General features: G+C 57.5%; 1 protein-coding gene across 10 annotated transcripts in view; it reads left to right on the forward strand.

The window, feature by feature from the left end:
- ATP2A3 (ATPase sarcoplasmic/endoplasmic reticulum Ca2+ transporting 3) overlaps positions 1-20,334 on the forward strand; it is a 38,358-nt gene extending 18,024 nt beyond the window's left edge. For 2 of the 10 annotated variants that reach the window (XM_055257895.2, XM_063629645.1), the window contains 13 exons: positions 1,179-1,267; positions 1,459-1,561; positions 2,719-2,850; positions 3,499-3,624; positions 4,577-4,795; positions 4,953-5,288; positions 8,909-9,129; positions 10,070-10,272; positions 11,269-11,354; positions 13,855-13,988; positions 14,750-14,867; positions 15,449-15,566; positions 18,771-20,334. In XM_055257895.2, coding sequence (XP_055113870.2) covers positions 1,179-1,267; positions 1,459-1,561; positions 2,719-2,850; positions 3,499-3,624; positions 4,577-4,795; positions 4,953-5,288; positions 8,909-9,129; positions 10,070-10,272; positions 11,269-11,354; positions 13,855-13,988; positions 14,750-14,867; positions 15,449-15,566; positions 18,771-18,790 — 1,905 coding nt within the window. In that variant the 3' untranslated portion in view covers positions 18,791-20,334. Of the gene's footprint in view, positions 1-1,178; positions 1,268-1,458; positions 1,562-2,718; positions 2,851-3,498; positions 3,625-4,576; positions 4,796-4,952; positions 5,289-8,908; positions 9,130-10,069; positions 10,273-11,268; positions 11,355-13,854; positions 13,989-14,749; positions 14,868-15,448; positions 15,567-15,921; positions 16,023-16,210; positions 16,536-18,770 lie in introns of those variants that run through there. The other 8 variants (XM_055257899.2, XM_063629646.1, XM_063629642.1 and 5 more) reach the window with 7 other exon arrangements.
- Positions 20,335-21,137: the final 803 nt, after the last annotated feature.

Below are 21,137 nucleotides of genomic sequence, written 5' to 3' on the forward strand. Positions count from 1 at the left end.
TCGGCCTCCCAAAGTGCAGGGATTACAGCCCTGAGCCATCGTGCCCGGCCCTAATAAAGATTTTTTTTTTTTTTTTTGAGATGGAGTCTCACTCTGTGGCCAGGCTGGAGTGCAGTGGCGCGATCTCGGCTCACTGCAACCTCTGCCTCCCAGGTTCAAGCGATTCTCCTGCCTCAGCCTCCCGAGTAGCTGGGACTATAGACGAATGCCACCACACCCAGCTCATTTTTGTAGTTTTAGTAGAGATGGGGTTTCACCATGTTAGCCAGGATGGTCTCAATCAAGCTTGACCTCGTGATCCACCCGCCTCGGCCTCCCAAAGTTCTGGGATTACAGGCGTGAGCCACCGCGCCCAGCTAATAATAAAGAGTTTTAAAGTGCAGTGTGAGGAAGTTGTAGAGGACTTACGTCCTGGATGCTGGGCTGTGCTTGCTGGGTGACTACCCCCAGGAGTAGGGAGGAGAGCGGGAAGGAAGGGACACTTATTATGCATCTACTGGGCGCTGGGCTGGCCCTTTGCTTGAGAATGTGCAGCGAGGCCGCCATGTCCAGGAAGCAGGAACTGTCTCCCCAGCAGAGCTGGCTGAACAGACAAAGAAATAGGCACCCTGGGCCAGGTGAGCCCCCTGTTCCTGAGGTGCACAGGTTGGGGCTGAGTGACCCAGCAGGCCGTGTGGCAGGGGCTCACTCTCTGGGGACATCTCTGGGCTAGAGGGGTCTGTGCCTCCGAGCAGCGTGTGGGTTTCCTTCCTTGAAGGCCACGAACTCATTTCCTTGAAGGCAAAGGAGGGGGCGGTTCCCGTGTTACTAGTGGAGAAACTGAGGCTCAGCTACTTGGCCAGAGGTCGCACAGTGATATGGGCAAGGACCCAGGCTTTCTGCCTAGCTCAGGGCTCCCTCAAGCTGGCAGCTGCCCCCAGAGCATTGAAGAATCTGCCATAAATCCCACAGAAGTCCAGGACATTTGGACAAACCGGAGCGGGACACATGTCCCTGCCTCAGCCTGGACCCTGCGTTCTATTTCCCTCCTGGTGGGGACGGACGGCCAGGCCGGTTTGGCTCTCGGTCGGGCAGGGGGCCTGCAGGACCCCACCCTGGGGTCGGGCTTTATTCAAACTGGCCGCCCAGGGAGGAGGGAGGCGACCCCGCCCGCCTAAGCACGCCCCTGCGCTCCCCAGATGTTCGTGGTAGCCGAGGCCGATGCGGGCTCCTGCCTTTTGCACGAGTTCACCATCTCGGGTACCACGTATACCCCCGAGGGCGAAGTGTGAGTGCGGGACCAGGGGACGCGCGGGCGGGCGGCCTGGGGGCGGGGCCACGCGTGGCGGCGCCGAGGTGTCCATGGGAGGCCCCTGGGGGCGGGTCAGGAGGCGGAGCCTCTCCCAGGGCGGGGCCAGGAGGCGGAGCCCCTCCGGGGGCGGGGCCGAGGTCCTCCTGGTGACCGTCCCGGCTCCGCAGGCGGCAGGGGGATCAGCCTGTGCGCTGCGGCCAGTTCGACGGGCTGGTGGAGCTGGCGACCATCTGCGCCCTGTGCAACGACTCGGCGCTGGACTACAACGAGGTGGGCCCCACCCCCTTTCATGACCTCCCTAGTATCCAGGCAACCAGGATAGACCCTTTCCCCAGCCTCAAAGCTCCCAGGGTTGGCAGCCCTTGCCCCCTGGAAGTGCCACACCCAGGAAGCACGGTTACCACTGCACACCCCTCTCTGCCGCCCCTCTCTTTCGTTAGACAGATCAGAACCCTCCCGCTGGGGCTCTTGGTCTGTGGGGGACTGCCATGGAAGGGGCTGAAGGGCTGGGGAAACCTGTGGGGGGAAGAGATTTGGGGAACAGGACTAAGAAAATGTTTAAAGCAGAAGACACAGCCCACAAAAGGCCCACATTCAGTTAAAGCCTCCTGCGACTTAGGTGTTGACTGCCGTTCACGTGGCTGGGGCAGTGGAATGGGGTATGCAGCAGGCGTCTGCCCAAAGGGAGGTCCTTGGTCAGACCCAGTCCGAGGCCAAGCTGAGGGCAGTAGAGCACCACCAAAGAGTTTTGAGCAGGAGAGTGACATGGTCAGATGTGCATTTACAGAAGATCACCGAGGCTTCCGTGTGGAGGACAGACAGACAGTAGAGGACCGAAGCCAGGGAGGCCTGTGTGGTCATTCGGGCCAGAGAGATGCGGGCTGAGCCCTGGCTGGAGCCTCGGGGAGAGGGGAGACGGCATGGGTCAGAGACATGTAGGAGCCAAAAGTCCTGGGACTTGGTGACTGGTTAGGTGAAAGAGAAGGAGGAGGCCAGGGTGGCTCCTGGTTGCAAATACAGAGAGTGGGAGAGGTGGCCTGAGGGGTCCCCAGGGAACGAGGTTCAGCAGGCAGCTGGACATCTGGGCTTGGGGCTCAGCAAAGGGCCCCAGGGAGAGCAGGTGGGAGGGTGGGAGCAAGCCCCGACAGCAGAAACCGGTGAAGGAGGCTGACAGGAAGTGGACAGAGATGCAGACGGAGGGCAGGGAGGGTGTGTGGCGATCAGTGCCAGTGTGGGGGGCTGAATGTCAGTGTCAGATACCACCCCGACCCCAGGGCGGCCAGGCTGGGAAGGGCTCACAGGCCTGCGCAAAGGAAGTTACACGGAACTCCAGCAAAGGCAGCTTCAGGGGCAAGGAGTGAGTGAGGCTGGGGACACGGGCTGGAGGCTGCCTGCCCCTCACTCCCTATCCCCTGGGTCCTTGCCAGGCCAAGGGTGTGTACGAGAAGGTGGGAGAGGCCACGGAGACAGCTCTGACTTGCCTGGTGGAGAAGATGAACGTGTTCGACACGGACCTGCAGGCCCTGTCCCGGGTGGAGCGAGCTGGCGCCTGTAACGCGGTGAGCAGAGCTGGGGGCTCAGGCCTCCGGCTACATAGCTGGGGCTTCTGGGACATCTGGAGAAGGCAGAGGACACTGAAGTTTTTTTTTGTTTCTTTTGTTTTTTTTGAGACAGAGTCTCATTCTGTCGCCCAGGCTTTAGTACAATGGTGCAATCCTGGCTCATGGCAACCTCTGCCTCCCGGGTTCAAGTGATTCTCGTGCCTCAGCCTCCCGGCGCGTGCCACCACACCTGGCTAATTTTTGCATTTTTTAGTAGAGACAGGGTCTCACCATGTTGTCCAGGCTAGTCTCAAACTCCTGACCTCAGGTGATCTGCCCGCCTCAGCCTCCCAGAGTGCTGGGATTACAGGCGTGAGCCACCGCTCCCAGCTGACAGTGAAGTAAGACTTAGAGAAAAGAGGGGAGAAGGCTGCATGTGGACAAAGGTTTGGAGTTGGGCTGCACACAGCATGGTCAGGAAATGGCAACGTGTTACCATTTCTGGGGCTGGAGAGGGAAATGGAGGCCTTGAATGGCAGGGTCAGAGGAGTGTAGATGTTATCCCACACAGAGCAGGAGGCTCTCTTGGAGCCAAGCAGTTGGTGGGAAGGCAGACAAGAGTTGCTGGCTCTGTCCTTCATGCCCTGACCTGCCTGGACCCCGCAGGTCATCAAGCAGCTGATGCGGAAAGAGTTCACCCTGGAGTTCTCCCGAGACCGGAAGTCCATGTCTGTGTACTGCACGCCCACCCGCCCTCACCCTACCGGCCAAGGCAGCAAGATGTTTGTGAAGGTGGGGGCCTGCCTGTCTGGCCTGGGCCCCTGTGCACCCTGGGGAACCTGGTCTTCCACGCTCCTCTGTGAGCCCCAGTCTCCCCGTGTGAATGGCAAGGTTGGGTTAGAAGTTCTCAGGAGCCCCTTTTGCCTCTAACTGGTGGTGTAGGTGTGGTTGGTGCCACCCTTGGTGCTCCGTGTTTTGGAAACTGAGTCCCAGGGAAGGAAAGGAATCACCTCCCTTGCAGACCACTGTCTACAGCGTCTCCGTTGCTGCTCCCAAACCTGAAGAGAGAAATACAGCTCTAGCTTCACCCTGCAAAGGAGGTTTAAACCCCTTTTGAAATGAAAAGGCTTCTGTACTGGGAGCTCGGGCCACTTGGAAAAGTTAGTGCCTGGGTGACCTTTTAGGAGCAGGAGAAGCCATCGAAGGAGCTTTAGAGGCTGTTCCTAGGCGCAGAGTGAGGTCTGAGGTGAGACCTGAGGCCCACTGAGGGGCCTGTCACCCCCAGACCCCCTTCCCAGGGCTATGCCCACCACACCCTGTGTGTGGCTCTATTTCTGGTCCGCAGGCAGGGCTCAGCCTGCCTCCCTGCTGCTGAGACCCCTACCAAATTGGAACCCGAGTAGCACCAGGGAGGCAGGGCCTACAGGGGATGCCATTCCCACCCCTGCCTGCAAAACGCTGCAGCACCCGAGGCGGCTGTGGGCTGGTGGGGGAAGGGCATTGCTAGGTTGGTGGCTGCCCCCACCCGAGCACACTCCCCCCGTTCCCTTTAGTTTGTCTCACAGGGGGACCCACTTGGTTCTCACTTTGAACTTTCAAAGAATGGATTCTGCTCCCTGCCTTGTGTGTGTACCCTTGGGTGGCCCTTTCCCGTATCTTAGTCTCAGCTTCCTGAGTTTGGGCAGGAGGGAAAGGAGGGGTCCTGAGTGACGAGTTACCTCCTCTCCTTCTCCCGTCCTCGCAGGGGGCTCCTGAGAGCGTGATTGAGCGCTGCAGCAGAGTCCGCGTGGGGAGCCACACAGCACCCCTGACCCCCAACTCCAGGGAGCAGATCCTGGCAAAGATCCGGGATTGGGGCTCAGGCTCAGACACGCTGCGCTGCCTGGCACTGGCCACCCGGGACGCGCCCCCAAGGAAGGAGGACATGGAGCTGGACGACTGCAGCAAGTTTGTGCAGTATGAGGTGGGTGCAGGAGCCGAGTCTCCCTGCAGTACAAGGTGGGTGCGGGAGCCAAATCTTCCTGCAGTACGAGGTGGGTGCGGGAGCTGAGTCTCCCTGCAGCAGCTGGGTAGGTCAGGGATGGGCTCAGGCCCCGCTTGAATCTGCCCCCTCCCTACAGACGGACCTGACCTTCGTGGGCTGCGTGGGCATGCTGGACCCGCCGCGGCCTGAGGTGGCTGCCTGCATCACACGCTGCCACCAGGCGGGCATCCGCGTGGTCATGATCACGGGGGATAACAAAGGCACTGCCGTGGCCATCTGCCGCAGGCTTGGCATCTTTGGGGACACAGAAGACGTGGCGGGCAAGGCCTACACGGGCCGCGAGTTTGATGACCTCAGCCCCGAGCAGCAGCGCCATGCCTGCCGCACCGCCCGCTGCTTCGCCCGCGTGGAGCCCGCACACAAGTCCCGCATCGTGGAGAACCTGCAGTCCTTTAACGAGATCACCGCCATGGTGAGGCCACAGCCTGCAGCCCCAGGAGGGGGTGATGAGTGGGGCCACGGGGCGTGGAAAGAACAAGCCGTGCAACTCTCCCCTTTGCCTCATTCTTATCTTTTCTAACATCTTATTACCAAAAAATTCAAATACAAAGAGAAATTTAATGTTATTCTGGGCCAGGCGCGGTGGCTCACGCCTGTCATCGCAGCACTTTGGGAGGCAGGCAGATCACTTGAGGTCAGGAGTTCGAGAAAAGCCTGGCCAATATGCGGAAACCCCATCTCTACTAAAAGTACAAAAATTAGCCGGGCGTGGTGGTGCATGCCTGTAATCCCAGCTACTCAGGAGGCTGAGGCAGGAGAATCGCTTGAACCCAGGAGGCGGAGGTTGCAGTGAGCCAAGATCGCACCACTGCACTCCAGCCTGGGTGACAGAGTGAGACTTTGTCTCAAAATAGTAATAATAATACTAATTTTATTCTGAACACCTACATATCTATCATCTAGATTCTACAACTAACATTTTATTGTATTTGCTTTATTATATACCTGTCCATGCAGCCATTCTTTGCCCATCCCTAGCCCATCTTTTCTTAGGTGTATTTCAAAGTCAGTTGCAGACATTGGCATACTTCCCCCTCACCTACTTTAGAATACATGCTAACCAGAGAGCAATGTTGTTTGTGGTTCTGTTTTTCCTTTTTGAGGTAAAATTTGCCTTCGATGAAACACACAGATATTTAGCGTATTATCTGATGAGTTTAGGAACATGCACACACCAGTGTAACTCACAGCCTTATCAAGATAGGAAAATGCCAGGCATGGTGGCTCACGCTTGTAATTCCAGCACTTTGGGAGGCCAAGGCAGGAGGATTGCTTGAGCCCAGGAGTTTGAGACCCCATCTCTCCAAAAAAAAAAAAAAAAAGATATGACACATTACCATCAACCCATGAAGTTCCCGCACACTCCTTCCCCATCTCTGTCCTTTGTCGCAAAACAGGCGATCACTGTTTCAGTTTTTTTCCACCGTATATGAGTTTTATCTGCCCTAGATTTTCAAATGAATGGAATCATACAGTATGGACTGTTTTGGTTTGGGGCTTTTTTGAGATCTATCTGCATTGTTGTATCAGATTATTGCTTTTTTTTTTTTTTTTTTTAGATGGAGTCTCGCTCTGTCACCCAGGCTGGAGCACAGTGGCGCGATCTCGGCTCACTGCAACCTCCGCCTCCTGGGTTCAAGCGATTCTCCTGCCTCAGCCTCCTGAGTAGCTGGGACCACAGGCATGCGCCACCATGCCCAGCTAATTTTTTTATTTTTAGTAGAGATGGGGTTTCACTATGTTGGCCAGGATGGTCTCAATCTCTTGACCTTGTGATCCGTCCGCCTGGGCCTCCCAAAGTGCTGGGATTACAAGCATAAGCCACCGCGCCCGGCCTATTGCTTTTTTATTGTTGAGTAGCATTCCACTGTGTGAACATTTCGGTTTATTGAACCATTCCTCTTTGGATGGACATTTAGTTTGGGCCTAGTTTTTGTTCTTAATTGTTGGCCTATTCTTCTGACCTCAGCCTCTCCCCTGACCTGGTCTCTGTTTTTAATGTTGACCTCCATCCTAACCCAGTCCTGTACCTTGACCTTAACCCTGACCCATGGCCCAGCCTTGATCTGCACACCAACCTTGACTACTACTGCAACCTGGTTCTTCATCTTATCTTTGACCTCTATGCTGACTTTGTCCCTGACCTTGATGTTGACCCTCATCTTTTTTTTTTTTTTTTTTTTTTTTTTTGAGACGGAGTTTCGCTCTGTCGCCCAGGCTGGAGTGCAGTGGCGCAATCTCGGCTCACTGCAAGTTCCGCCTCCCGGGTTCACGCCATTCTCCTGCCTCAGCCTCTCCGAGTAGCTGGGACTACAGGCGCCCGCCATCACGCCCGGCTAATTTTTTTCTATTTTTAGTAGAGACGGGGTTTCACCGTGGTCTCGATCTCCTGACCTCGTGATCCACCCGCCTCGGCCTCCCAAAGTGCTGGGATTACAAGCGTGAGCCACCGCGCCCGGCCGACCCTCATCTTAATCTAATTCTTTTTGTGTTTGTGTGATAAGGTCTCACTCTGTTGCCCAGGCTGGAATGCAATGGCAGAGTCATGGCTCACTGAAGCCTCATCCTCTTGGGCTCAAGAGATCCTCCCACCTCAGCCTCCTGAGGAGCTGGGACTACAGGCATGCACCACTATGCCTGGCTAATTTGTTAACATTTTGTAGATATGAGGTCTCCTTATGTTTCCCGGGCTAGTCTTGAACTCCTGGACTCAAGCAATCCTCCTGCCTTGGCCTCCAAAGTGCTAGGATTACAAGTGTGGGCCACCACACCCAGCCTGACCTAACTATTTATGTGGAGCTTAACCCTGATATGAATTCCAGTCTTGGCCGGGCACGGTGGCTCACGCCTGTAATCCCAGCTCTCCGGGAGGTCAAGGCGGGCAGATCACCTGAGGTCAGGAGTTCAAGACCAGCCTAGCCAACATGGTGAAACCCTGTCTCCACTAAAAATATAAAACTTAGCCAGTGCATGCCTATAATCTGAGCTACTCAGGAGGCTGAGGCAAGAGAATTGCTTGAACCTGGGAGGAGGAGGTTGCAGTGAGCCGAGATTGTGCCATTGCACTCCAGCCTGGGTGACAGAGTGAGACTCTGTCCCCCTCCCCCTCCAAAAAAAAGAATTCCAGTCTTGACCTGGACCAAGACCTTATTCTCAACATTGACCTTGACACTGCCCCACCCCGCAATGTAATACTTTATGTTGACCTCAACTTTGATCTGGCCTTCAATTTTTTAGATGGAGTCTCACTCTGTGGCCCAGGCTGGAGTGCAGTGGCGCAATCTCGGCTCACTGCAACCTCCGCCTCCCAGGCGCAAGCGACTCCCCTGCCTCAGCCTCCCAAGTAGCTAGGATCATAAGCACGCGCGACTGCGCCCAGCTAATTTTTGTATTTTTATTAGAGATGGGGTTTTATCATGTTGCCCAGGCTGGTCTTGAACTCCTGACCTCAGGTCATCCACCCACCTCGGCCTCCCAAAGTGCTGGGATTACAGGCGTGAGCCACCGCTCCTGGCCTGGCCTTCAATTTCACCTTCATTGCAACTCCAGACTTCGTGTCACTTGACATCACTCCTCATGTGGACCTTGACTTCGCCTCTGCCTTTGCCTTGATCTTCAACTTGACTATAACACCTAGCTGGCTCATTACCCGGGCCATCCCCTTAACTTCATTCCTGACTTGACCTCAGCTTTCTCCCTAACCTCACTTTCATCTTCTACCCCACATCCAACCTCAATTTCATCCCTACCCTCATTGCTGACTCACCGTCATCGCCATCCCCACCTCATCGTCTCCCCTGACCTCATACTTGATATTCTCCCCAACTTTGTCCTTGTCTGCACCCCTTGCCTTCTCCTCAGCCTCATCCTCAGCCCAGTTTCTAAGTTCATTCTTGAACCCACCATTTGTTCTGTCCAGCTGTCTGCTTCCTTTGGAACATCCGCTAAGATTGGGGATGGGCTGAGTTGGCAGGAGATGGGGAGGTGGAAGGGAAGTTTCTCAGGCACAGCCCTACCTGACCTGGCCCACAGACTGGTGATGGAGTGAACGACGCACCAGCCCTGAAGAAAGCAGAGATCGGCATCGCCATGGGCTCAGGCACGGCCGTGGCCAAGTCGGCGGCAGAGATGGTGCTGTCAGATGACAACTTTGCCTCCATCGTGGCTGCGGTGGAGGAGGGCCGGGCCATCTACAACAACATGAAGCAATTCATCCGCTACCTCATCTCCTCCAATGTTGGCGAGGTCGTCTGGTGAGGCCGGGCTCTCCCTCTTCGCAGCCCTCTCGATCCGCTATGTGCTTCTGAGACAGGGAAAGTGCCTGTTCCTCGGATGGGCCGCAGGGATGGAGGGGCCTGTTCCCTGCCCTGGCTGGGGCCTTCCAGGGTCCCACCTTGGAGTGGACGGGGGAGAGGACATCTCATCATTCTCCAGAGGCCCTGGTGACCTATGGATCACGGTCACCCCAGCACCCACGGAGGTGCCTGAAGAGTCGCCTCTCAGCCCTCCAGCCATGAACTCCCACTTGCAGATTAGCAAGATGAGAGAAAAGCCCCACCTTTAGGCATTCGTGTGTGTGTGTCCATGTGCGAATGTGTATTTGTGTGCACGTGGCCTGAGTGCCTGAGTGAGAAGTGTGGGTAATGTGTATATTTTGCATGTGTGCTCTTGTGCATTTTGAGCGTGAGTACAAGCAGAAGGATTTGTGCCAGCGTGTACTGTGCACACACTCGTATTCACATGTGAGAATGCCTGTGGGGAATGGTGAGCATGTGTGTTGCTGGACATGGATGGATTCTGCATCTCTGCACCTCAGGGCAGACACGTAGGTGTTTGCTTGTGTTTGCGGGATGGTGTGGCATGTGCTAGGTTTTTGCACATGTCTGATTCTTGGGCATGCCCTCTTCGTGTACGTGTGTGTGTGTGTGTGTGTGTGTGTGTGTGTACTTGGCCTCTGCTAGGCCTAAAGAGCAGGTATGTCCAGGATCCAGAGCTGGGACTGGGGAAGGCAGGGCTGGCCAGGCCCGAGGCAGATCTGTGTACACACACCCTTCACATCACAGCTAGCGGAGGGAGGAGGGGCTGCCGTGGAGACAGTGGGTGAGCTCCCAGCCTTGGGTCTGAGCAAGAGCTGGAGCCTCCATCTGGCGGGGGCTAGGCCTACCGGGGCTAGAGCTCATGACTCTGTTCCAGCATCTTCCTCACGGCAATTCTGGGCCTGCCCGAAGCCCTGATCCCTGTGCAGCTGCTCTGGGTGAACCTGGTGACAGACGGCCTACCTGCCACGGCTCTGGGCTTCAACCCGCCAGACCTGGACATCATGGAGAAGCTGCCCCGGAGCCCCCGAGAAGCCCTCATCAGTGGCTGGCTCTTCTTCCGATACCTGGCTATCGGAGGTGAGTGGGGCCTGAGCCCTCCGTGCAATTCCTAAGCTTCCTAAGAGCCTTGTATCAGGCTTGCAAGCTGCAGACAGTGTGACTCAGCCTGGCTTGTGCCAGTAGAAACTGTATGAGCTCATGTAATGGCAAAGAACAGGCATGGCTGGATCTGGATCTCAGTATCACTGGCATATTTTGGCACTGCCTCAGCTTCATTCTCAGGCCCACGTCCCTCATGGTGGCAGAATGGCTGCTGCAGCCCCAGCCCTCATGCTCACTCCATTACAACCCTAAATTCAGCCGAAGAGAGAGCCTTTTATCATACTGCTCTCCCGGTAGTATGATAAAAGTCTCAGGCTTGGGCCAGGCATGGTGGCTTACACTTGTAACCCCAGCATTGTAGGAGGCCGAGGTGGGCAGATCACTTGAAGTCAGGATTTTGACCAGCCTGGCCAACATGTGGCTCATACCTGTAACCCCAGCACTTTGGGAGGCCGAGGCAGGCAGATCACCTGAGGTCAGGAGTTCGAGACCAGCCTGGCCAACGTGGTGAAACCCCATCTCTACTAAACATACAAAAATTACAAAAATTAGCCGGGCATGATGGCAGGTGCCTGTAATCCCAGCTACTTGGGAGGCTGAGGCAGGAGAATCACTTGAACCCAGGAGGCAGAGGTTGCCGTGAGCCGAGATGGCACCATTGCACTCCAGCCTGGGCGACAGAGTGAGACTCCGTCTCAAAAAAAAAAAAAAAAAGTCTCAACAGGCCTATTCTCATCGGCCCACATAGGGTTCACCTGCTAATCTCCAACCACTGGGGCCAAGGGTATGGCAGATGCTGATTGTCCAGCCAGGGCCCACCACTGGCATCGAGGGGAGGTGCCTGCAAACCACATGGCTTAGAGAGGAAAAGGGTGGCTCCCTGCTGGGAATTCAGGGAATTATTAGGCAGGGGAAACAGATGCCAGAAAACCACCGCCATTCTCTACAGCCAGTCTCCTCCCTTCCCCGCAGTGTACGTAGGCCTGGCCACAGTGGCTGCCGCCACCTGGTGGTTCCTGTATGATGCCGAGGGACCTCACGTCAACTTCTACCAGCTGGTGAGCAAGGGATGGCCAGGGAGCCTGTTGAACTTACAGCTCGAGTTGTTGGAGTTCCAGGGAAGATGGGTCCAGAGCCGCATGGGTGGCCTGCAGTGTCCTTCCCCACTCGCTATATACAAATAAACATCCCCACCTGGGGAGCCGAGCTCAGAGCCTGCGGGAAACCCAGAGACGCCCGCATGGTCCCCAAGCCAAAAGGCGCCTCCCCATCCCAGTCAGTTAGCGGGGACCAAGGGGCCTCACTGCCAGATGTATCTTACCTTTGTCAGAGAACCCCTAAAACGTTGAGGCCTCAGAGGAGTGAGCCCCTAAATGGTGGGACTTTAGGCAGAGGGTCAAACTGAGGAGAACAAGAATGGAGGGGAGGGCCAGGCACGGTGGCTCATGCCTGTAATCCCAGCACTTTGGGGGGCCGAAGTGGATGGACCACCCGAGGTCAGGAGTTCGAGACCCGCCTGTCCAACATGGTGAAACCCCGTCTCTATTAAAAATACAAACATTAGCTGGGCGTGGTGGTGCGCGCCTGTAATCCCAGCTACTCGGGAGGCTGAGGCAGTTGAATCACATGAACCTGGGAGACAGCGGTTGCAGTGAGCCAAGATCACACCACTGCACTCCAGCCTGGGTGACAGAGCAAGACTCCATCTCAAGAAAAAAAAAAAAAGAATTGAGGGGAGGCTAGCCATGGTGTCTGACGCCTGTAATCCTAGTACTTTGGGAGGCCAAGGTAGGCGGATCACTTGAGTCCAGGAGTTTGAGACCAGCCTGGGCAATACAGTGAGACCCCATCTCTACCAAATAAAAATTAAAAAAAAAATTAGCCAGGCACGGTGATGTGTGCCTGTAGCTTCTCGGGAGGCTGAGGTGGGAGGATCAGTTGAGTCCAGGAGGTCACAGCTGAAGTGAGCCGTGATCACACCACTGTACTTCAGCCTTGGTGACAGAGTAAGACCCTGTCTCTAAAAAAAAAAGAACACGCCTGTAATCCCAGCACTTTGGTGGTGGCAGATGCCTGTTTTCCCAGCTACTCGGGAGGCTGAGGCGGGAGAATCGCTTGAACCCAAGAGATGGAGATTGCAGTGAGCCGAGATCGCACCACTGCACTCCAGCCTGGGAGATAGAGCAAGACGCAGTCTCAAAAAAAAAAAAAAAAAAGAAAGGAAAAGAAAAGAAAACCAAACCAAAGGGAGTCTTGCAGGATACAGGGAATAGGAAATAGGCAGGCAAAGGGAAGGAGTGGGCAGAGCAGTGGCCTCACCAGTAGATATGGGCTCCTCCAGGGCTTTCCCATGTGCCTGTGAGGCAGAAGCTTCAGCCCGACGCACTGTCTTTTTTTTTGAGATGGAGTCTCGCTCTGTCGCCCAGGCTGGAGTGCAGTGGCATGATCTCGGCTCACTGCAACCTCCGCCTCCTGGGTTCAAGTGATTCCCCTGCCTCAGCCTCCCAATTAGCTGGGACTACAGGCGCCTGCCACCATGCCCGGCTAATTTTTTATATTTTAGTAGAGACGGGGTTTCACCATGTTGGCCAGGATGGTCTCGATCTCCTGATCTCATGACCCGCCCGCCTTGGCCTCCCAAAGTGCTGGGATTACAGGCATGAGTCACCGTGCCCGGACCCCAGCACACCTTCTAGTGAATAATTCTGGACGCCACACCGAGACCTGTGACCTGGGGAATACTGTGTGTGTGTGGCAGGTGCTTACTGGTGAAACCCAGAAGGTCTGCACTGAGTAGGGCATTTATGGCAAGAGCAACAGACCCATTGAAACATTTTTATTTATTTATTTTTTTGAGATGGAGTCTCGCTCTGTCGCCCAGGCTGGAGTGTGGTGGCGCGATCTCAGCTCACTGCAACCTCCGCCTCCTGGGTTCAAGCCATTCTCCTGCCTCAGCCTCCAGAGTAGCTGGGATTACAGGCACCCACCACCACGCAGACTAATTTTTGTATTTTTAGTAGAGACGGGGATTCACCATGTTAGCCAGGCTGGTCCCAAACTCCTGACCTCAGGTGACCCACCCGCCTCGGCCTCCCTGGGATGACAGGCGTGAGCCACCACGCCCAGCTGTAAATGGAATCTTAATAACAGTGAACAGGGCCTGTGTAGCCTTCATCTTCTATTCCGCAAAGGTGAATTCCACTCCCGCATGGTTTTGTTGGTTGATTTTCACATGCATTTCCCTATTCAGTGATCTCCAGGGTCCCGCTGGCATCTCCAGGCTAATGCCAGCTGTTCTCCTTCTGAGCCATTGCACTCCTGTTCCAGAACAGTCTGCCTTTCCCACACCGTGCCCTTGCTTCTCCCTGGCACGGTGCAGCTCCCCTCCACCGCCCCGACCCCGCACCCCTCCCAGGATCCCCAGCCCACCCCATGGCAGTGTTTTGTGTGCTGGTTGTGCCCAGGCGTGGGCCAAGGGCAGGATGAGGCTTCCCTCCTCCCACCCACCAGCCCCTCGCCTGACCTGCCGCTCTCTCTGCCCCGCCACGGTGCCCCCAGAGGAACTTCCTGAAGTGCTCCAAAGACAACCCGCTCTTTGCCGGCATCGACTGTGAGGTGTTCGAGTCGCGCTTCCCCACCACCATGGCCTTGTCCGTGCTCGTGACCATTGAAATGTGCAATGCCCTCAACAGGTGGGCTGGGCACAGGGCCTGGAGCTGGGGCCGAGGAGTGGGGACTGAGGGCTGGGGGTTCCAGTATCAGTGTCTGATGGTCAGGGGTCCAGGATTGGGGTCTACAGGTCAAGAGGGTCCAGGATTGGGGTCTGATGTTTGGGGGTTTCAGGATTGGGATCAGAGGTTCAAGGGGGTCCAGGATTGGGGTCCAGAGGTCAAGAGCGTCCCAGGCTGGGGTCTAGGGGTTGGAGAGGTCCAGGATTGGGGTCTGGGGCCAAGGGGTTCAGGTTGGGGTCTGATGTTTGGGGGGTTCAGGATTGGGATCAGAGGGTGAAGGGTCCAGGATTGGGTTCCAGGGGTCAGGGGAGTCCAGGACTGAGGTCTGGGAGTTAGAGGGGTCCAGAACCAAGGTCGGGGGCCAAGTAGGGTCCAGGATTAGGGTCTGGGGGTCAGGGGGGTCCAAGATTGGGATCCAAAGATTTGGGGACCAGGATTGGGGCCTAAGGGTCAGAGGGGCCCAGAGAGGATTCTGAGAGTCCATGGGGACCAGAATTGGGGTTTAGGGGACAAAGAAGGCTGAAACTGGGGTCCGAAGAAATAGGCCAAGATTAGGTCTGAGGGACAGAAAAAGGGGTCCCAGCCCGGGACAGGCCCTGGCAGGCCGAGCGGGCAACAGAGATGCACCACTAGAGAAGTGGTGAGGCTCCTCCCACGGGGGTGGGTGCCCAGCAGGGCCTCCCTGCACCCCGGCCTAAGGGGAGCACCCTGTGCCTTGGCAGCGTCTCGGAGAACCAGTCGCTGCTGCGGATGCCGCCCTGGATGAACCCCTGGCTGCTGGCGGCTGTGGCCATGTCCATGGCCCTGCACTTCCTCATCCTGCTTGTGCCGCCCCTGCCTGTGAGTCACCCCGCCTGCCCCACTGCCCTGGTCCCCGGACATCACAGGCCCTGGGCTGGTCGCTGGGCCTCTCTGGCCCCCCTGCAATGGAAACCACCTGGAGGAGAGGGAGGTGAGGGGTCTGGCCAGCCACCACCTCCAGCTGTGGCCCCACCTTCAGGAGCTCCCAGACCTGGGGGACGGAAGAGGGGGAAACCCCTTGCTGAGGGGACTGTGCCCAGGCTGGGGTGGGAGGAAGGACGAGTTTTCCCAGGACAGAATCCTCCCGCCTCCCAACAGGATAGATGGGAGTTGGCTCAGTGGGCAAGGGCAGAGGAGGGCCCTTGAGGCAGAGGAAGCTGAGCAGAAAAAGATCGGGGGGTGCAGCTGAGCAGACAAAGATTGGGGGCTGCAGCTGAGTGGACAAACATCACTCAGGGTGCATCCACTCAGGGTGGATCACGCAGGGGGTGCATCCAGGGGGTTCTTAGGAGTGCTCAAGAAGAGTCCATCAGAGCCCAGGTGGATACGGCCAACGGACGGCTAGGGCACGGGACAGCCAGTCCTTCCTTTAACCAAACCTCCCTTCCCCTCCCCGCCAGCTCATTTTCCAGGTGACCCCACTGAGCGGGCGCCAGTGGGTGGTGGTGCTCCAGATATCTCTGCCTGTCATCCTGCTGGATGAGGCCCTCAAGTACCTGTCCCGGAACCACATGCACGGTGAGTGGGAGGCCCCATCCCGCCCACTCCGCTGCCCACCTGCCTCCAGCCTGCCTCTGTGCCCACCTCTGCTCCTGGGCTGCAGCGGACGCTGTGGGTGCGGTGTGCGGAGTCTCTCTGTCTGCACATGGGGGAGGCGTTCTTGGATCACCAAGTGGAGGGTGTGAAGGGGCTCTGGTGGCTGGGACCCAAGGTGTCTGCAGGCTCTTGCACTGCAGGGGTCCTGGGCTCACTGGGCCAGCAACGGGAGCACCTCTTGGGCCACGCTGCCTCAGTGTCTTCACCTGCCACCCCCTACGTGGCCAGGGCACTGTGCGCTCTTCTGGGCCCCGGCCTCTGACCCCTCTGCACCCAGCCTGTCTTTATCCAGGCATTCTCAGGACAGTCTCGCAGGCCTGGAGTAGGCAGCCGCTGACCACCTCTTGGACCCCAGACCACACCGGGTTGGCCTCTTTGGTGTCACCTTGTGGGTGGGTCAAGGGGAGGGTTGTTTCTGAGCTCACAGCTCTGGGTCTGCCTTAACCCCGGAGTGGAGAGGACAGGATGGCAGGTGTCAGGCTGGAGAGAAGTGGGCTGGGACATGGGGTCCATCCACCTGCCTCTGCCAAGTGGGCTCTGAGAGTGGGTGATTCTGAACCTCCAAGGGCCAGGGACACAGCATCGTCTTGCTGTCAGAGCTGCTCAGGGAGGGAGGAAGCAGGGACAAGCTCCCGTTCCTGGGAATTTGTGCAGAGGCAGTGGCCGTATGGCTGGACTGCTGTGCAGGGGCCTAGGTTAGGCTGGGCAGTGGCTGAGGCCTGCATTGGGGCAGCTGGGTCGTTGGGGGCCACCTCTGGTAGGAATGTGCCCCAGGGCAGGGGGTGGAGGGACTATAAATAGATCACTCGTCTGTCATTCCCTAGGGGCTGAGCAAGGGGGCTGGCCTGTCCAGGGAGTGGCCAGACACATGTAGGGGCTCACTTGAGGCTGCAGGTGGGCACTCAGCCAAGGCAAGCCTGCTGGGGCCGATGGGTGGGGGTGGGGTGAGCTGAGCAAGGGCATTCTGGCCCCTGCTTGGTTCTTTCTGGCCAATGCTCTGTGACAGCCCTGGGGAGGCACTGGAAACTCCCATCCATGGGGGCCCAAGGCATCCCTGCACTGGCCGGAGCACCGGGACGGTCCGCCAGGAAATCCTCCAGCCGGCCCTGACCACACTCACTCACCTGCAGAGCCAGGCCTCTGGGGACATGACAGCTCAGGTGGCTTGTCTTCCTCGGGAGATTTCCCAAATGGCCACAACTGCCTAGGAGCTCAGCAGATTTTCTTGAGAAAACTTCAAAGTGAGAAAATTATGCCCATAGCTAAAACGTCTCAGCCAGCGGGGAAAAGCCTGTGTCTCAGGTGCCTTTCAGCATTGGCTGCTGGATGGTGGAGGATTCGCCGGGCCTGAGGAGTGGGAGGGTCCTAGCGGGAGGGGACAGGCCAGGAGGGCTTCGATGGAGAGGTTCCTGCTGGGCCGGGAGTGAGGGGGAGTTTCTCCAGGCTTTGAGGTTAAAGCAGTGGTTGTAAAGAACAGGATTGAACCTGGTGGAACAGGGCTGGGTGAGCACAGATGTTGACACTCAGCGTGCAGGGCAGAGGGGTGAGGCTCGGCAGGGGCAAGGGCCTTGAGTGCCAAGGTAGAGACCCTGGACATTGTCCTCAGGGCAGTGGGGAAGCACAGGAGGAGTGTAAGCACGGTGCGGAACTGTGTCAACCATGGAGGACAGGCAAGAGCGGGTGAGACTAACGGGTACAGTGGCTCACACCTGTCATCCCACCACTTTGGGAGGCCGAGGTGGGCAGATCACCTGAGTCAGGAGTTCGAGACCAGCCTGGCCAACATGGTGAAACCCTTGTCTCTATTAAAGATACAAAAACTAGCTGGGCGTGGTGGCAGGTGCCTGTAATCCCAGCTACTCAGGAGGCTGAGGCAGGAGAATCGCTTGAACCTGGGAGGTGGAGGTTGCAGTGAGCTGAGATTGAGCTACTGCACTCCAGCCTGGGCGGCAGAGCAAAACTCTGTTCCCCTACCCTCCCCCAAAAAGAGAGGGTGAGAGTAACACCAGGAGGTGGGCGAGCGGCATTGAACAGATCTGGGGAGCAGGCCCCAGGCAGCACCTCCACCTCCACCTCCACCTCCTTGAGATGTTGACGGTGGTCCCTGTGAAGTTTGGCTTGGAAAGGTGGTGCCTAGCTGCTGGAGGACAGACACAGGCTGGGTACCTGCGGCTCCATCTGAGGGGTGGGGTGGAGGCACCCCGAGGAATGTGCTCGCTGGAAGCCCAGACAGCCCTGCCCAGTGCCGCTGCAGTCCCTGGGGCCTCCTAAAGCCAGACAGGGCGGGGGTGAGAGAGGGACCCTTTGCGCTCCCAAGCCAGCCCGGTGGCCTTTTAGGGAAGTTTTTCTGAAGCCTGACGCTTGTGGCTTCCCTATGATTTATGTCATTTACGAGGGATGTGTCTTGGGGAGAATTTTGGATCCTGGGTCAGCCCTGGGGGCTGGGGGCGGTCCTCTTGCCCCACCTCCTGGCTCTGCCCAGGTGTGGCTGAGCAGTTGTCAGGGGAGGCCTGGAGGCTGGGCTGTGGTGGTTGTACTGGGGGACAGATCTGGGAGGTTACAGGCGGGCTTAGACTTTACCCTGAGGACAGTGAGGAACCATGAAATGGGGTGTTGGGACTGGATTTTGGCTTTTGCTTGATGCCAGGGGCAGAAGGATGATGGGAAGGTAAGACTGGGGCTGGGGGCAGGGCGGCAGGCCTTGAGGCCTGGTTGGGGAAGGCAGCGGGAGAGATGAGCTCTCGCAATTTGGGTGAAATCAGGCCTGGGTGTGTGATGGGCAAGAGAAGCAAGGATGAGCCTGGTGTCTGAACCTTACGATGATGGGTGGTGATTCCCCAAAATGAAAATCAGGAGAGTATGTACTGGAGGGTTTGGGGGTGTTGCTGGAACAGTGGAGTGAAGGAGGCATGGGGGACGTTGCGGGGATGTGTCCTGCAGAGCAGGATCCTGGATGCAGCTTGGGGGGTCCGGTGGGGCTGGGGTAGACTGAGGTCTGGAGTAATGGAGGCTATGGGAGCCTGGGGCTGTCTCGGGAGAAGTGGAGGATGGAAGGGGCTGGAAGGAAGCTGCCTGGATGTGTGCCCTTATCATACCTGTTAACACGCTCCCGGGTTTTCCTTCCAGAAGAAAAGAGCCAGAAGTGAGCGCTGGGAACAGAGTGGAGTCTCCGGTGTGTACCTCAGACTGATGGTGCCCATGTGTTTGCCTCCACCCCCCACCCCTGCCACCACACTCGCCCACTTGCCCACCGGGTCCTGCCGGATAAATGACAGGCCCGAGGCCAGAACGGCCATCCCCGGGCCTCGTCCTGGGGTCTCTGTCCCCACTTCCTTCTGGCCTGGGAGGTCTGTAATTCCTGTCTCCTGGACTCTTCTGGGAAGTTCCCCGCTCTGCAGCTCTGGCCCAGGAGCTGCAGGCTGGGAGGGGGCAGCCAAGAAGCCGCAGCTGGCAGCACACCCAGAGATCCGGGGCCCCCCACCCCCAAATCACGAGTCCGGCTGGAGCTTGCTCCCCCTTGCTTGGAAGCTGGACGTTCACTTGGTGACTGGTGCCTCTGCACTGACAGAGGACTCCTGGGGGTCCTTCTTACCGGCTCTGACCTCTCCCTTCATGCCTGGTCTGGGACTGGGTCAGCCCTGGGGGATCAGAACGGGCCATCTGGGCCCAGCTGTGTGTAGCGAGGGCGGGCAGCCCCCTCCACTCCGCTCTGCTTCCACAAAGTCGGCTCCCGAGAGCTTGAGGCTGCTTCTGTTTATATGTGCAGGGCCCAGGGGGTGAAGGGTCAGAGAGACGGACACAAGGAGCCGGGTGGAGGGCGGAGCGAGGATGTCCTTTCCCGGGAGACAAGTCGGGAAAGCCTAGTTGGCCTGCGTCAGCCCCGCTCGCCTCCTGGACTCAGGGTTCCCCGCCCTGAGCACAGGAGACGTTCAGAGTCACGCTGCCACCCGGTCCGCCACACGGAGGTCCAACCCGCCACCTGCGTCCCTGGCACCTGAGACCCCTGAGGTCCTCAGGTTCCTGATCGTGGTACCTTTCTACCCAGCCCAGTGTGCAGCCGCCGCGCTGTCTGTGCAGCTGGGGGCCTCTGAGCCTGGTGGGCTCTCCTGGACTCTTGGCCTCACTCCTTGCCCCCTCCACACGACACCCATGAGCCGAAAGGATGTCACTAAGGAGGACTGATTCCCAAGGGCACCCGCTCTCCCTCCCTCCCTGCTGGAGGAATGCGTCATGTCAGATGAGAGGAAGATGGCCTTTGATGGACAGAATTTTTATCTTAGCTTTTGCTACTTTGGCAAAAACTAGCGAGGGGTAGCAGAAACCTGCGCCAAGGACTGTCCCTGTGTCTTGGCCCCTCCTAGAGAGTGTGCAGACTGATGATTTTGTATGTAAATCAAGACTCACATCCCTTTCCTAGTCCCCCACATCCAAAGCCCCTCAGCCTGCCCTGCAGACCAATGGGCTCCATGTTCTGTAGCCCCCTCCCCCACGCCTCTCCCCTCCTCCCTCTCGCAGGTTCTGGGTGGCCAGTGAGAGAAATGCAGTGGGGGAGGCGGGGAGTCTGGTGCCTGCAGAGATTCTCTGCCTCTTTCCTGGGGGGAGGTGGGGAGGTCTTAGCGGGAGCAGGGCCCTGTACCCACCTGCTGACATGCTGTTTGGTAGAGAAATAAAGGTTGTGTGACTGGGGGAATGGAGGACCCTCAGCGTCTGTTTTCCTGGGGAGTGGTCCCGCCATCTCCACCTACGGGGCGTCTGCCTGGGGCCCTACCACCTGCCCACACCCAGTCCAGGAAATGCTGAGCAAAGGTCTGGGGTTCACACATCACCAGGATTGCTCTCTCGGCCCCCGAGACAAGGCTCTGGAGAGCCACACTCGACTGGCAGGTGCAGCACACACAGAGCCTCCCAGCTTTGGGATGCTCGCTCCTCATGGGGACAGTGTTGACAATTTGTGCATGAGTTCAAAGGCCTTTTGTGCATTTTATTTTATTTGTTTATTTATTTATGTATGTATTTGAGACGGAGTCTCGCTCTGTCACCCAGGCTGGAGTGCAGTGGTGCAATCTCGGTTCACTGCAACCTCCACCTCCTGAGTAGCTGCCTCAGCTTGCAGGGTAGCTGGGAAGGCATGGGCCACCACAGCCAGATAATTTTTGTATTTCTTAGTAGAGATGGGGTTTCACCACGCTGGCCAGGCTGGTCTCAAACTCCTGACCTCAGGTGATCCGCCTGCCTCGGCCTTCCAAGGTGCCGGGATGACAGGTGTGAGCCACCTCGCCCAGCCCCTTTTACGCATTGTATGATCTGCATGTCACCGCCCCCCCCCCCCCCGCCGAGGACACAGGCTGGGAGAGTTCCATGATTGGGCCTGGGGCAGGGCTGGGCCTGGAGCCTGAATCTCAGGGTCCCGTTGCATCCCACAGAGGAGCCTCAACCCCAGCTCTTCTGTAGGTCCTGCAGCTCTCCTGCTTATCTCCCTCTCCTCCTCAAATC

The sequence above is a fragment of the Symphalangus syndactylus genome, chromosome 20, assembly GCF_028878055.3.
Source record: "Symphalangus syndactylus isolate Jambi chromosome 20, NHGRI_mSymSyn1-v2.1_pri, whole genome shotgun sequence".
In the NCBI taxonomy this organism is placed as follows: Eukaryota; Metazoa; Chordata; class Mammalia; order Primates; family Hylobatidae; genus Symphalangus; species Symphalangus syndactylus.